This window comes from Ranitomeya imitator, chromosome 3 (assembly GCF_032444005.1).
Source record: "Ranitomeya imitator isolate aRanImi1 chromosome 3, aRanImi1.pri, whole genome shotgun sequence".
NCBI lineage: Eukaryota > Metazoa > Chordata > Amphibia > Anura > Dendrobatidae > Ranitomeya > Ranitomeya imitator.
The window spans coordinates 436,534,091-436,549,459 of record NC_091284.1 but is presented as its reverse complement, the minus strand read 5'-3'; the positions used below and the strand labels follow the sequence as shown (position 1 = coordinate 436,549,459).

At 41.1% G+C, this 15,369-nt stretch overlaps 1 protein-coding gene across 3 annotated transcripts in view; it reads right to left on the bottom strand.

Annotated features, from left to right (window-relative positions):
- Nucleotides 1-15,369, bottom strand: part of BEND2 (BEN domain containing 2) — a 90,412-nt gene that overhangs the window by 19,422 nt on the left and 55,621 nt on the right. For 2 of the 3 annotated variants that reach the window (XM_069757329.1, XM_069757328.1), the window contains 3 exons: nt 7,070-7,171; nt 2,011-2,431; nt 1,209-1,409 (listed from right to left, as the gene is read on the bottom strand). In XM_069757329.1, the coding sequence (XP_069613430.1) occupies nt 1,209-1,409; nt 2,011-2,431; nt 7,070-7,171 (724 nt within the window). The remainder of the gene's footprint in view (nt 1-1,208; nt 1,410-2,010; nt 2,432-7,069; nt 7,172-15,369) is intronic. The other variant, XM_069757330.1, reaches the window with a different exon arrangement.

Here is a 15,369-nt window from a genome sequence, read left to right as displayed (position 1 = left end):
ATTGGCATGATGCTTTTGTAGGTATTTCTAGAAATCATTGGAGCCTATATGAATAAAGGAATTAAACATACCATTATCCAATAACTGAGCTATTGCCCTACATCCAATTCTCTTCCAATCCTCAAAGCCCTTCAAATAAAAAAAGATTAGGTAACCATCAAGTTTCCCATATGGATGTAAATTGTGATGGCTCCTTGCTGTTCTGGATATCAGAAACTTTCCAAACTTAGTAAATTGGTAGGGTGAGGCTTTGAATTAGTTACAGTTCAAGTCCTCATATAAGTAGAGGGATTAACAAGATGTGGTTAAATAGCTCTCAAGAGTTGTGTCTCAATTCATCCCACCCTCTTTAATATTGAAGTTGTGCCGCTAAGAAATAGGCCCAGGGTGTAGGCAGTTGCATTTGGAGAAGCTTTATGACATAGGGGTACCCATTTATTGTATGTTTCCACGGTCCGGAAGCTCTGTGCTTTGGATGCAGCGGATACCCCGCTCCGCCCAAAGCAACGCCCCCTGTTGTACGTGTGGTGATTCCGCATGTGTTCATTGAACACATGTGGAATCACCGCATCGTATTCACAGATTAGGGTTATTTATATTTATCTTGCGGAGACGCTCCGTCTCCGCAAGATAAATAGACATGCTACGATCTATAAAGACGTGCTGCATGTCCGGATATGCAGGGCCGCATCCTGCAGCCCTACACATATAATGGAGATGGGATTTCACAAAATCCCATCCACAATGCTGTAACATTTGGACGATGAAGCTGTACGCATCGTCCAATCCGCAGCAAATCCTGATGTAATCTGCCCAGTGAAAACATACCATTATTCCAATTAATATTCTCTATTAATATTGTAGGTATTATTGAATCAATCACATCAAAAACACAATTTCTCTATAGGTTGTAACCAACCTAGGATCTGACAAGCAAAGTAATCACTGCACTCTATGTTGCTTTTAACAATGTGCTCAGTTATTATCTATCAAAAGTTAAAAAGGGGTTATTTGGCTGGTTGAAAATGGTGGTCTTTCCCATAAATAGTAATATATTAGTAAACCATGAAGGACCCCTAAATTGCTGATCATCAGGGTTTTGGAAAGTAAGACCCCATTAATCTAACACTGATGGCCTCTCCTAGAGATAGGCTATCAATTTTAAAGAACCAGATAGTCCCTTTAAAAGCCATTTCAATTTACATTACCTCTTATTCCTGCAACCTTGTTGGCATCAAGTGCCAGTAATCCTTGTACACTTGCTTCAGTAGCACTGCTCAACAACGCCTCTTTAGTGAACAAGGTGCGAACCAAGTAACGAGCAGCATACTTTGGCTGTGTCTTCTGTCTTGCCTTCACCAAAAAACTGCCTGGGACTCTGATGTTCCTACTTGGATCGCCAAGGAACTCTGAAAATAAAGCAATTAAGGAACACTCAGAAATAACAACATTGTCAATGTGTAAGATGGAAAAAAAAAAAAAAAGCAAAAACTACCACTCGATTCACACTATAACACCAATGCAATCCAGAAAAATGTCTGGAGAGAAGAGCAATATCACGCTGTGTTGTTGTTATAACGGCATGGATGCATGAAGCTGTGCTGCAGTCTGCAGGTTCCCTGTGAGCCAACATCTGCATCGTCCTTTCTGGTTTTCTGTTCCAGACATCAATGGCAGCTGACTGACCGTGTTCTGTTGGGCTCTATATAGGTCAGGTGGAAAGAACTGTGCTGCATGAAATCATCTAAGCTAGTAATGAGCGAACATGCTCAGATACTAACCGACTGTCTTTGGAGTGCTAGAAAAATAAGTTTGAGTCCCTGCAGATGGATGTCTCATGCAAGTCTCATGTCTCAACACATGCAGGGATCCCCTGTTTGTTAGGCAGTCCCTGCATGTGTTGCGGCTGTCGATGCACTCTAACAAACATATGACAGTCACTTGGTAAACAAAAATTTTTCAGGGAGAATAGAAGGAATGGAAGGGGACAGGCTTCCACATGTAACTTACCATGTATTGGACCCAGTTGAACTGAAGAGGATGGTAATTCTTCACTTGTAACATTTGTTGGCATCATCAACGGTTCAATCTCAGCAGCAGCTCTACTTGCCTTTATTCGTCCCTTTGATGAAGATGCAGGAGGCATGGTGATAGTAGGTGGAGAAGAGCAAGTGCTTTCAGGCAAAGTTTCAATTTTTACTTCTCTATTCTCTTCATCTGACACAGTAATGATGGGCTGCAAAGAATGGGTAGATACAATGGTAGGGAGAGGTGGACTCGATCTGTGAAGAGTCTGCTGAGCTTCCATTGGAAGTGGCAATGAAGGAACGGGCTCAAATTTTTTGGTACTCGGATGCAGTTTTCGTGGAGTGTTCCTTGAAGGATGTAGTATCAGTGAGCTTGGGACTCTTGGTGGAAAGTGAGCTAGTCTCTGCGCAGGCATAGTGAAACAAAAAAAAAGGTTTAATAAGCCAAACACTCATTAAAATGGTGTGAATAACTTTGCAATACTTTTTTATGGCAATTTCAATAAAATTAAGAAACTTTGCAAATAGTCTTGATTAAAAAAAATCCTACAGTTCCCGTGCAGAAATTAAGTACCTCCATATTAAATGGCTACCAGTGTGTACTGCAAATTATGCGTTTCACTTTTCTTCTGTCCCAAGTTTCTTGTAAAGCTACCCCTGGACACTGTAAAGTTGTCTATGGTCAGGGTGGGCAATTACTCATTTATCTAGAATAAAAAATTGTATAGGCATTTCCTTGCATACTTGTACATCTCTGTACTCATTACTGTTTGTTAAATAAATAGTATGAACATGTATGATGGGCCTGCCCCACATCACATCCCTTATCCATTCACCAGGTTCAGGCCCCCTTAACACATCCATTTTTTGTGTCCATATGTGGCCTATTTTTTAAGAACCGCAAATACAGACACACGCACAGCCATTGTATTCAATGATGGTGCCCACATGTCAGGTTTTTCACCCGTAGACATGTCCTTTTATTTGTGCAGCACGAACAAATAGTGTGCGGCAAACACGCGCACTCATATGACACATGGATGTGCATGTGTTATCCATGTGACACACACCGGTACCTGAGACACAGCTACTGATCGCGCTGATCACACGCGCCGGGTGTTGAAGGCAGCTTTCATCATTGTCGCCTTCCTGAGATCAGCGCAACCAAGCGACAATGATCGGAGTTAAGAATTAAATACAAAAATGGCGTGAGCTCCCGCGTAGTTTTCATAACCAGCAGAGGGAAAGCCCATAGCTGGGGCTCATGTTACTAATCAGGGAAGGGGACAAAATCCCAACATTTTTTTTCTGGGGTCCCCTGTAAATTAACCAGTAAAGGCTAAGCAAATAGTTATGAGCTGTTTATTAATAGTCTGGGAACCTTTTGGGTTATTGTCTCCTTTCCAAGATTATTAACATCAGACCCCAGCCGTGGGCTTTCCCTCTGCATGTCTTATTTAATTCCTAATTTTACACACAACGTACACAGCGGGTACTGAATACAACTCCCATCATTGTCGCCTGGTCGCGCCGATTTCAAAGACACCAGGCGACAATTAGGAGAGCTGCCTTCAGCACCCGGGAACAGCTAACTGTACTGCTTTTCCCAGGCGCCGGAATGTGTCACACGGGCACACGGATGCCACACAGATGTCACACAAAATAGTTAATAAATAACATTTCCCACGTGTCTACTTTACATCTGCATAATTTTTTAAACATATATTTTTTTTGTTAGGAAGGTAGAAGGATTAAAAGTTGACCAGCATTTTCTCGTTTTTCCAACAAAACTTCCAAAACCATTTTTTTTTTAGGGACCACATCACATTTGGAGTGACTTTGGAAGGCCTATATGACAGAAAATACCCAAAAGTGACACCATTCTAAAAACTGCACCCCTTAAAATACTCAAAACCACATTCAAGAAGTGAACCCTTCAGGTGCTTCACAAGAATTCAAGCAATGAGGAAGGAAAAAATGTTTAACTGATTAATTTTGGAGAGCTGTTACTAATTTTTGCGTAAAGAGTTGCAGATTTTTTTCGGTACTATTTTGGGGCACATCATATTTTTTTCGTTTTTTATTCAGATTTTTCAAACATAGAATGAACAACAACCAGCAATTCAGTTCTTGTTTCTTTTTTTTGTGCTGTTTGTTGAGCGGCAAAAGTGATGAGACAGATTTGTTTTTCTGGTCAGAATGATTACAGGGATACCAGATTTATATTGGGTTTTTTTTATGCTTTGCTATTTTTACACATTAAAAACAATATTTTACAAAAATGAATTTGTTTTTACATCGTCATATTTTGAGCGCTTGAACTTTTTTATTTATTTGCAAAAAAAAAAAAACATTAGGGATTGTTCTTTGCGGGCACGGTTTGGCGTTTTCATTTCTACCCTTTTTTTCTACATACGACTTTTTGATCGCTTTTGATTCACTTTTTGTTAGTTCATATGATGAAAAAGTGACATTTTTGGCATGTTTTTATTATCTTTTTTACGGCGTTCGCCATATGGAATAAATAACATGTAAGCTTTATAGAGCAGGTAATTCCGGAAGCGGAACCATTATGTGTACTTTTTTTTTAATCACAAATGCTGCATTTTGTGTGGCAAAATGGATTTTAGTGATTAAGGGGTTAAATAAAGCAGCTTTGTACTTCATACTTCCTGTTTTTTTTGCTTTAACAAAACTTTATTGACATAATTGGGTGCGGATTACATGAGTTTTTTTAGGAGTTTCCGCTACGGAAAAGCTCTAAAAACTCATGTCCATTTTTCTACCTTGTAGCTTCTACCTAGGCTTGTATAGGGCACTAGATACACACACACACACACACGTGATGCACAGTGTCTGGCTTGCAGCCTATTAGTTATACCCATACTTTTAGATCAGGCGGGCCTGCCTTATATCAGCGCACCCCACAAGGACAGACACCCCAATTTACCCTGCAACCACCTCCTACATGAGGTGTGTGTGTGTGGTTTTTATCAGGAATTTGCACCTGTGCTGCCTCTGCCTTTATCATGGTGGGCTGCTGCATCCTGTGGTATATTGGTTTTGTGACCTGGTGTTGGTAAGTAAGGCAGTCTATTTTACGTTATGTTTTTTGAAAGATATGGCTTTATGTGAGATATTTTTGATTTTAGTTTCATAACTCACAAGATAGTGGTCTGAACAACGAAAGCAATTGTTACCATCCACCTCTCGTGTCTCCCCTTTTTCCTCATAGTTTGTAAGCTTGCAAGAAGGGCCCTCACTCCTTTTGGTATTTGTTTTGATCTGTGTTGTTATGCTGTAATGTCTATTGTCTGTACAAGTCCCCTCTATAATGTAAAGTGCTGCGGAATATGTTGGCGCTATAGAAATAAAATGTATTACTATTATTATTATAGTGAAGACCCTAGACGTGGGTTGCTAGCTTGCATAATTTGGCCAAAAGGTCAACCAATACCTCATGTGTTTTATACATTTTATGCAGGATGCAGCCAGGCCTTTTAGAGTTGGCAGGGTAAATTGGGGTGGCTGTCCTTGTGGGGTGCACTGATATAGGGTAGCCTGCCTGATCTAATCGTATGGGTGCCACTAATACCTCGCTCTGGAAGCCATGTTTTTGAATGAAGATCTATTTCTATTTTTAAAGAAATGTTTGGATAAAATGAAGAGGTCATAACTAGCATTTTGAATTATCTCACGATGAGACACATTTGTGTGACCGATGCCCTATGCAAGCCTCATCTGTGTGCATTTATAATACTGGGTAACTCTTCTAGTCCATTCACGTCGGTGTGTGAGTAGTTGTTTTATTAGTATTTTGCATCTGGGATCTGATGTCTTATTCCAAAGAAAGCCACGTTTTTCTTAAATGTAAATGAGCTCTTCCAGGCTATGGGGCGAACACTGACCTGTATGAGACTCTGCCTCTAGAGCTTGTTTTAGATGAGACTCTGCCTCTAGAGCTTGTTTTAGATAAAGAGGGCGTTACCAGTGTGATGTGTAATGGCCGCTCTCTGCTCTCCTGATCTCACTGCAGAGCAGTGTGTGATAATAACTGACAAAGGAAAGCATTAAAGAGGTTGTCCACTACTCAGATGACTTCTTCTCAATCAATATGGTCACCCTTATAAAATAACACCTTATACTCACCTGCAGTGCCGTTCCAACAGTGTCGACACTGGCTCTCCTTTGGCCAATCAGTGCTGGCTTCACTCCCCTTCCTTCAGACAAATGAGACACCCGGAAGAAGTGAAAGCTGCGGCTGATCTCTCATTACCTCCGAATGTCCATTATATCTGTAGGAGAGGAGAGAGAAGCCGGCGCTGTTTGGACTCAGTAGAGCCAGTGTTGACACTGCTGGAATGGCATCAGAACTGTAGGGAAGTATAGGAGGTATTATTTTACTGGGGGGGAACATAGGGATTAAGAAGGTGTTTCCTGAGTAATGGACAACCGCTTTAAACAACATCTGCGGTTGTCCTCTTAGTGCTTCAACTTCCATCTCACAGGCAGCCAGTGTTGCAATATAGCAGAGCTGCAGCAGATGAGTTTGTAAGAAGACAAAGTTCAGTTCTACTGTTCTGTATTAGTTACACGTCTCATACGGCTAACATCTCCTTTTATTAAAAATAAGCTATAGAGACATGTTCTCATGCAGATCATTGTCTGGCCCATAGTTCTGAGCAGCTCATTTATATATAAGAAAAATGTGGATTTTTCTGGAACAAGACATGGGATTGCAGATATCACGGTAACATTTTATTCAGCTTCCTGTGACCTACATGCCCATATAGATGGCTTAGCAAGGTTGATCCTACTGAAAGTCGACTGAACCCGCAGATTTTGACAGGACCAGCTGACCAACTAATATGTATGGGGACTCTCGACTCATTAAAAGAGCCCAACTTTCATGGCTATGGAGGAGCCTGGAAACAGTTTGTGTGGCAATAGCGAAGGCATGTTGGCAAGTAGCATAAAAAAATGGTAAGGTACCCAAAAACTAATATAAACAAATAATTAAAAAAAAAAAACACATTACTCACAGGCTTTAAATGTGGTTTCATCCGTGCATGATGCATCTCAGATACCCTTCTCTGGAGCAAATCCATCTTTTTATCCAGTTTGAGGACCATTTCATACACAGCCTAAAATGATACAATGCTGCAATCAATTGTCTGTGTGGTAGCCATTACTTCATTTCATTCTCCCAGCATAAAGGAATGGTACATCTATTTATATACTTCCCTTGTAATGTCTTCACATCCTGTTCCGTCCAAATGTGTCCGGATCCCAGAATTCCAAGCGGCGGAAGTTCACCGACCTCCATATTGGGACACCCAAACGATAGGCGTCTCAATATGGAAACTGCTGGTGGTACCAGGCTCTTGCGCGAAACCACCAGCGGAACACCATCGCACCACACACACACACCACACACACTGTATACGCCGTACGTACCACACACAAACACACACTGTATATGCCGCACGCACCACACACAAACACACACTGTATATGCCGCACGCACCACACACATACACACTGTACGCAGCCTCTTGCACGGTACCACCAGCAGAACACCGTCGCGAACACGCCGCCGGGATCAGCCGAATGATTCACTGACCGCCTCAATCTTTGTACAGGAGCGCATGCGCACTTTTAATGTGACCGCCGCTATCTGTCTGCACAAAGATGACGGCAATCTGATTTACTGCGCAGGCGCTGTGAATCATTTGGCTGATCCCGACGGCACATGGTCAAAGAAGAGAGCACAGACGGGAGAAGTCAGCACATGGGGAAAGAGACAGCGGATAGGTGGGATGAGCACATGGGGGGGGGGTGTTGGAGATTCTCAGCGCTGCAAAGCCTGCACCCATCATGACATTACCACCCTCCCGATGCAATCGCATCGGGCCTCTATCTAGTGTTTATAGATAAGACTAGTTGTAAAGGAAACCAAACACACACACAACACATAAAATCTGTAAGCTTTACATTCTCCATGCTGATTAGTTATTGTCAAGGTGTCAAGGAAATCGGTTTTGCGTGTAGTATGTATGTCAGCGGGTGAAATAAGTATTGAACACGTCAGCAATTTTCTAGGTAAATATATTTATAAAGGTGCTATTGAACTGAAATTCTCACCAGATGTCGGTAACAACCCATCCAATTGACACAGTAAAAGAATTTAAACCAAAGATGACAAATTAAGTTGTGTGTAAAAATGAAGAACACATGAAGAAAGAGAGCTGCAGAAAGTCATGGAAACTCATGACACTAGCTGAAATCGATCAGTAATTAGAAAGCAATCCTGATACTTAGTGAAAAATACAGTTATATGAAAAAGTTTGGGCACCCCTATTAATCTTAATGTTTTATAAAAAATTGTTTTTTTTGCAACAGCTATTTCAGTTTCATATATGTAATAACTGTTGGACACAGTAATGTTTCTGCCTTGAAATGAGGTTTATTGTACTAACAGAAAATGTGCAATCTGCATTTAAACAAAATTTGACAGGTGCATAATTATGGGCACCCCACCAGAAAAGGGACATTAATATTTAGTAGATCCTCCTTTTGCAAAAATAACAGCCTCTAGTCGCTTCCTGTAGCTTTTAATGAGTTCCTGAATCCTGGATGAAGGTATTTTTGACCATTCCTCTTTACAAAACAATTCCAGTTTAGTTAAGTTTGATTGTCGCCGAGCATGGACAGCCCTCTTCAAATGATCCCACAGATGTTCAATGATATTCAGGTCTGGGGACTGGGATGGCCATTCCAGAACATGAATGCCTGAGTAGATTTGGAGCGGTGTTTTGGATCATTGTCTTGCTGAAAGATCCATCCCCTGCGTAACTTCAACTTTGTCACTGATTCATGAACATTATTGTCAAAAATCTGCTGATACTGAGAGGAATCCATGCGTCCCTCAACTTTAACAAGATTCCCGATGCCGGCATTAGCCACACAGCCCCAAAGCATGATGGAACTTCCACCAAATTCTACTGTTGGTACCAAGTTTTTTTCTTGGAATACTGTGTTTTTTGGCCGCCATGCATAACGCCTTTTTGTATGACCAAACAACTCAATCTTGGTTTCATCAATCCACATGACCTTCTTCCAAAAAGAAATTGGCTTCTCCAAATGTGCTTTTGCATACCTCAGCCGACTATTTGTGGCGTGCTTGCAGAAACGGCTTCTTTCGCATCACTCTCCCATACAGCTTCTCCTTGTGCAAAGTGCGTTGTATAGTTGATCGATGCACAGTGACACCATCTGCAGGAAGTTGTTGCTGCAGCTCTCTGGAGGTGGTCTGAGGATTGTCCTTGACTGATCTCACCATTCTTCTCTGCCTTTCTGATGTTTTTCTTGGCCTGCCACTTCTGGCCTTAACAAGAACTGTACCTATGTTCTTCCATTTCCTTACTATGTTCCTCACAGTGGAAATTGACAGGTTAAATCTCTGAGACAGCTTTTTGTATCCTTCCCCTGAACAACTATGTTGAATAATCTTTGTTTTCAAATCATTAGACAGTTGTTTTGAGGAGCTCATGATGCCACTCTTCAGAGGAGATTCAAACAGGAGAACAACTTGCAAGTGGCCACTTTAAGTAGCTTTTCTCATGATTGCATACACCTGGCTATGAAGTTCAAAGCTCAATGAGATCAGAAAACCAAAAAATGTGCTTTAGTAAGCCAGTAAAAAGTAGGTATGAGTATTTAAAACAAGAAAATGATAAGGGTGCCCATACTTATGCACCTGTCAAATTTTGTTTGAATGCAGATTGCACATTTTCTGTTAGTACAATAAACCTCATTTCAAGGCAGAAACATTACTGTGTCCAACAGTTATTAGATATATGAAACTGAAATAGCTGTTGCAAAAAAAAACTTTTTATAAAACATTAAGCTTAAGATTAATAGGGGTGCCCAAACTTTTTCATATAACTGTAATATCAACTAGTTCAACTGACGGTCTATAAAAAAAGGTGTTTCATTACCAAGGTACCACACAAGGAAAATCTAATGATGGGTAAAACCAGTGAGCAGTCTCAAGACCGTTGCAACCTTATTGTTGCAAAACATACTGATTGCATTGGTTACAGATTTATTTTATTTTTACAGGGTATTTCTAAACTGCTTAAGGTTCCAGTGAGCACTGTTGGGGCCATAATCCAGAAGTGGAAAAAACATCATTTCACAATAACGCGTCAATGACCAGGTGCTCCCCGCAAGATTTCAGACAGAGGAGTGAAAAGAATCAGAAGAGTCATCCAAGAGAAAATAATCACCTGTGGAGAGCTACAGAAAAATGTACCTGCTGATTCTAGGTCTGTTTAAAAGAAAACAATAAGTAATGCAGTCAACCTCCATGGCCTGTGTGCACACTCACCACACAAGACGCCACTGCTGAACCAAAAACATGTGTTTAAAGTTTGTTCAATAACATTTAGACAAGCTTGTGAAATACTAGGAGAATGTAGTCTGGTCAGATAAGACCAAAATTGAACTCAATGGATGCCAAAATACATACTACGTTTGGAGGCCAAAATGCACTGCATATCACCCCCAAAACACCATACAAACAGTGAAGTTTGGAGGTGTGGTGTGGGGCTGTTTTTCAGCATACAGCACTGGCAAACTTCATATAACTGTAGGAAGGGTGATTGGACAAATGTACTGAAACATTCTTGAAAAAAAAAACATCTGCTGCTATCTACCAGGATGATGAAGATGTAACAAGGGTGGACATTTCAGCAATAAAATGATCTCACACACAGCCAAGGAAATTCTGAATTGGTTTAAGAGAAAGAAAATAAAGCGGCTAGAATGGACCAGCCAATCACCTGACCTGAATCTGATCGAAAATGTATGGAAGGAACTAAAGCTCAGAGTTCATAGATGGAGTCCACGGAACTTTCAGGATTTGAAGAGTGTTTGTGTGGAAGAATCACACCTGAGCAAAGCAATGCGACTAGTTTCTCCATACTGGAGGCGTCTTGAAGCTGTCATCACCAGCAAGGGCTTTTGTACGAAGTATTAATTTTTAGTAAGCGTGTTCAATACTTTTTCCCTGTGTCATTTCTCATTATTACACATAACAATTTATGGACATCTATGATTTGATTTCTTTGACTAAGTAGTTTGGATGAGTGTTTACCGACATGTGGTGAGAATTTCATGTCAACAGCACCTTTATAAATATATTTTACTTAGAAAATTGGTGACGTGTTCAACACTTATTTCACCCGCTGTATGTATGGAGAGTGTACATAGTGATTACACATATGGAAGTGTACAACTGCATATATCAACTTTGTTTAAATGTATTAATGAATATTATTTTACTATTATTGAGGATTCTATATGACAGCAATTCTCACCAAGGTGCAGTTGCACCCTGGAGTGATACTGGAACCCCACGAGGGGCCCTACAACAACCTGGTTAAAGGGTGGGAAAAACTTGATGCATGCAGAACACTAGGGAGGAAGTTGCTCATAGCTTTCTGTAGCTCATAGGGAAACCAGAAGTTTACATAAAAAGACATATATACATGTTTTTCTCAATATCTGACATGAAATCAGAATAAACATCTCCCGTTTTAGGTCAATTAGGATTACCATAATTATTAATATTTACCAAATGCAAAGTCAAAAGTTTACATGCACTAAGGCTGGTTTCACACTTGCGTTTTTTTTTGCGTTTTTGCGCTAAAAAACTTTTTCCTTATACATAACATTAAAAACGCATACTTTTTTGCATGCGTTTTGACGCGTTTTTGCAACGCATGCGTTTTTTCTCTGCATGCGTTGTATTGCAGAACTGCAACATGTAGTAATTTTAGCGGCGTTTTTTTGCGGCAAAAAAACGTATTGATGTCTATGTAAACGCATGCGTTTTTAAGCACATGCGTTTGCATGTGTTTTTATACAAAAACACAAGAATACACACTGATATGCCACCCCCAAACCCTAAGGGATCCTAACTCTAACCCTGAGGGTTAGGGTTAGGATCCCTAGGGTTAGGGTTAGAGTTTGTGTTTTAGGGTTAGGGTTAGAGTTTGTGTTTTAGGGTTAGGGTTAGAGTTTGTGTTTTAGGGTTAGGGTTAGAGTTTGTGTTTTAGGGTTAGAGTTTGTGTTTTAGGGTTAGAGTTTGTGTTTTAGGGTTAGGGTTAGAGTTTGTGTTTTAGGGTTAGAGTTTGTGTTTTAGGGTTAGAGTTTGTGTTTTAGAGTTAGGGTTAGAGTTTGTGTTTTAGGGTTAGGGATAGAGTTTGTGTTAGAGTTTGTGTTAGGGTTAGAGTTTGTGTTTTAGGGTTAGAGTTTGTGTTTTAGGGTTAGAGTTTGTGTTTTAGGGTTAGAGTTTGTGTTTTAGGGTTAGAGTTTGTGTTTTAGGGTTAGAGTTTGTGTTTTAGGGTTAGGGTTAGAGTTTGTGTTTTAGGGTTAGGGTTAGAGTTTGTGTTTTAGGGTTAGAGTTTGTGTTTTAGGGTTAGAGTTTGTGTTTTAGGGTTAGAGTTTGTGTTTTAGAGTTAGGGTTAGAGTTTGTGTTTTAGGGTTAGGGATAGAGTTTGTGTTAGAGTTTGTGTTAGGGTTAGAGTTTGTGTTTTAGGGTTAGAGTTTGTGTTTTAGGGTTAGAGTTTGTGTTTTAGGGTTAGAGTTTGTGTTTTAGGGTTAGAGTTTGTGTTTTAGGGTTAGAGTTTGTGTTTTAGGGTTAGAGTTTGTGTTTTAGGGTTAGAGTTTGTGTTTTAGGGTTAGAGTTTGTGTTTTAGGGTTAGAGTTTGTGTTTTAGGGTTAGAGTTTGTGTTTTAGGGTTAGAGTTTGTGTTTTAGGGTTAGAGTTTGTGTTTTAGGGTTAGAGTTTGTGTTTTAGGGTTAGAGTTTGTGTTTTAGGGTTAGAGTTTGTGTTTTAGGGTTAGAGTTTGTGTTTTAGAGTTAGAGTTTGTGTTTTAGGGTTAGAGTTTGTGTTTTAGGGTTAGAGTTTGTGTTTTAGGGTTAGAGTTTGTGTTTTAGGGTTAGAGTTTGTGTTTTAGGGTTAGAGTTTGTGTTTTAGGGTTAGAGTTTGTGTTAGGGTTTGTTAGAGTTTGTGTTAGGGTTTGTTAGAGTTTGTGTTTTAGGGTTAGGGTTAGAGTTTGTGTTTTAGGGTTAGGATCCCTAGGGTTACTAGGGATCCTAACCCTAAGTATTTCTGTTTATAGTGGGTTTTCTAGTTGATTTTGATGATTGGCAGCTATCACACACTTCTCATCATGCGTTTCAAAAACGCAAACGCAGGAAAAACCGCTTGTAAACACGTCAAAACGCCGCGTTTGCGTTAAAACATGCAAAAACGCATGCGCCTAAAAAACGCAGCGTTTAAACGCGTTTTTGCACCAAATGCGTTTAAATGCGTTTGCGTTTAAAACGCTGCAGATCAAAACGCAAGTGTGAAACCAGCCTAAGATTACTTTGCCTTTAAACAATTCTGGACTGCCCATATGGTGATGATGTCAAGTGTTTGGAAGCTTCCGACAGGTTTTTTTGCAACATCTGAGTTAATTAGAGACACCTGCGGATGTATGTTAATGCACACCTGAAAAAAACTGCTTCTTTGTGTAGCATCATGGGAAAGTCTAAAGAAATCAGCCAAGATATCAGGAAGAGAATTGTGGACTTGCACAAGTCTGGCTCATTCTTGGGTACAATTTCAAGATACCTGAAGGTGCCTCATTCATCTGTACAAACAATTATATGCAAGTACAAACTAAATGGGAATGTCCAGCCATCAAACCGCTCAGGAAGGAGACGGGTTCTGTGTCCTAGAGATGAACGGGTTTTGGTACGACATGTGCATATCAACACAAGGACAAAAGCAAAAGACCTTATGAAGATGATGGCGGAAGCTGGTAAGATTGTGTGAATATCCACAGTGAAACAAGAACTGTATCAACATGAACTGAAAGGCCACTCTGCCAGGAAGAAGCTATTACTACGTAATAAACGTAAAAAAGAGGGATTTTTGGTCCGTACCGTAAAATCTCTTTCTTGGAGCCTTCATTGGGGGACACAGGTAACCATGGGTGTATGCTGCTGTCACTAGGAGGCTGACACTATGCAAATAAAGAATAACTCCTCCCCGGCAGTAAACACCCTCTGACAGGCACCAGGCAACTCAGTTGGTGCAAAAGCAGTAGTAGGAACAAGTAAAAATTAAACTCAACATATGTACCAACACACAACGGCACTTTGGCCAAAAACGGTACAACGAAAAGGGAGGGTGCTGTGTCCCCCAATGAAGGCTCCAAGAAAGAGATTTTACGGTAAGGACCAAAAATCCCTCTTTCTTTCTCGCTTCATTGGGGGACACAGGTAACCATGGGACGTCCAAAAGCAGTCCCTAGGGCGGGATGTTCTGCAGAAAAAGAGGAGTTAGGTCGGCCGGTGAGAAACCGCCGCCTGCAGTATCTTCCTACCCAGGCTCGCGTCCGCAGAAGCCCGAGTATGCACCTTGCAGAATTTTACAAAGGTGTGAATGGATGACCATGTTGCGGCCTTGCAAACCTGTGAGGCCGAAGCTTGGTGACGAACTGCCCAGGAAGCTCCCACAGCCCGGGTAGAGTGAGCCTTCACCCCCGAAGGAGGCTGTTTGTTTTGGACACGGTATGCCTCCAGAACCGCCGAACGGATCCAACGAGCAATTGTGGACTTGGAGGCGTTGAGCCCCTTTCGACGCCCTTCCGAGACGACAAACAGAGGATCGGCCTGACGAAAAGAAGCAGTTCTGGAAAGATAAATCCGGATAGCCCTGACCACATCCAGCTTGTGAAGAGATTTCTCCAAAGGATGAACTGGGGAAGGGCACAAGGAAGGGAGGACAATGTCCTCATTGATGTGAAATGCCGAAACTACCTTTGGTAGAAAGGAAGGGACCGGTTGAACAACCACCTTGTTCTGGTGCAAGATTAGAAAGGGAGAACGACAGGACAATGCTGCCAGCTCAGACACTCTCCTAATCGAGGTGATGGCGACCAAGGAGGCCACCTTCCATGATAGAAGAGAGAAAGAGATGTCTCGAATCGGTTCAAAAGGCGCACACTGGAGAGCGTCTAACACGAGGTTGAGGTCCCAAGGCTCGATAGGAGGATGATAAGGGGGAACTATATGAGCGACCCCTTGGATAAAGGTCCTAACCTGTGGAAGAGAGGCCAGGTCTCTTTGAAAAAGGATGGACAGAGCGGAAATCTGACCCTTCAAGGTGCTCAGGGAAAGTCTCGAATCAATACCCGCTTGAAGGAAACCGAGAAGGGATGGAAGGGAAAAGGTCATAGGAAACACTGTTGTCCTCACACCATCGGAAAAAGGCCTTCCAT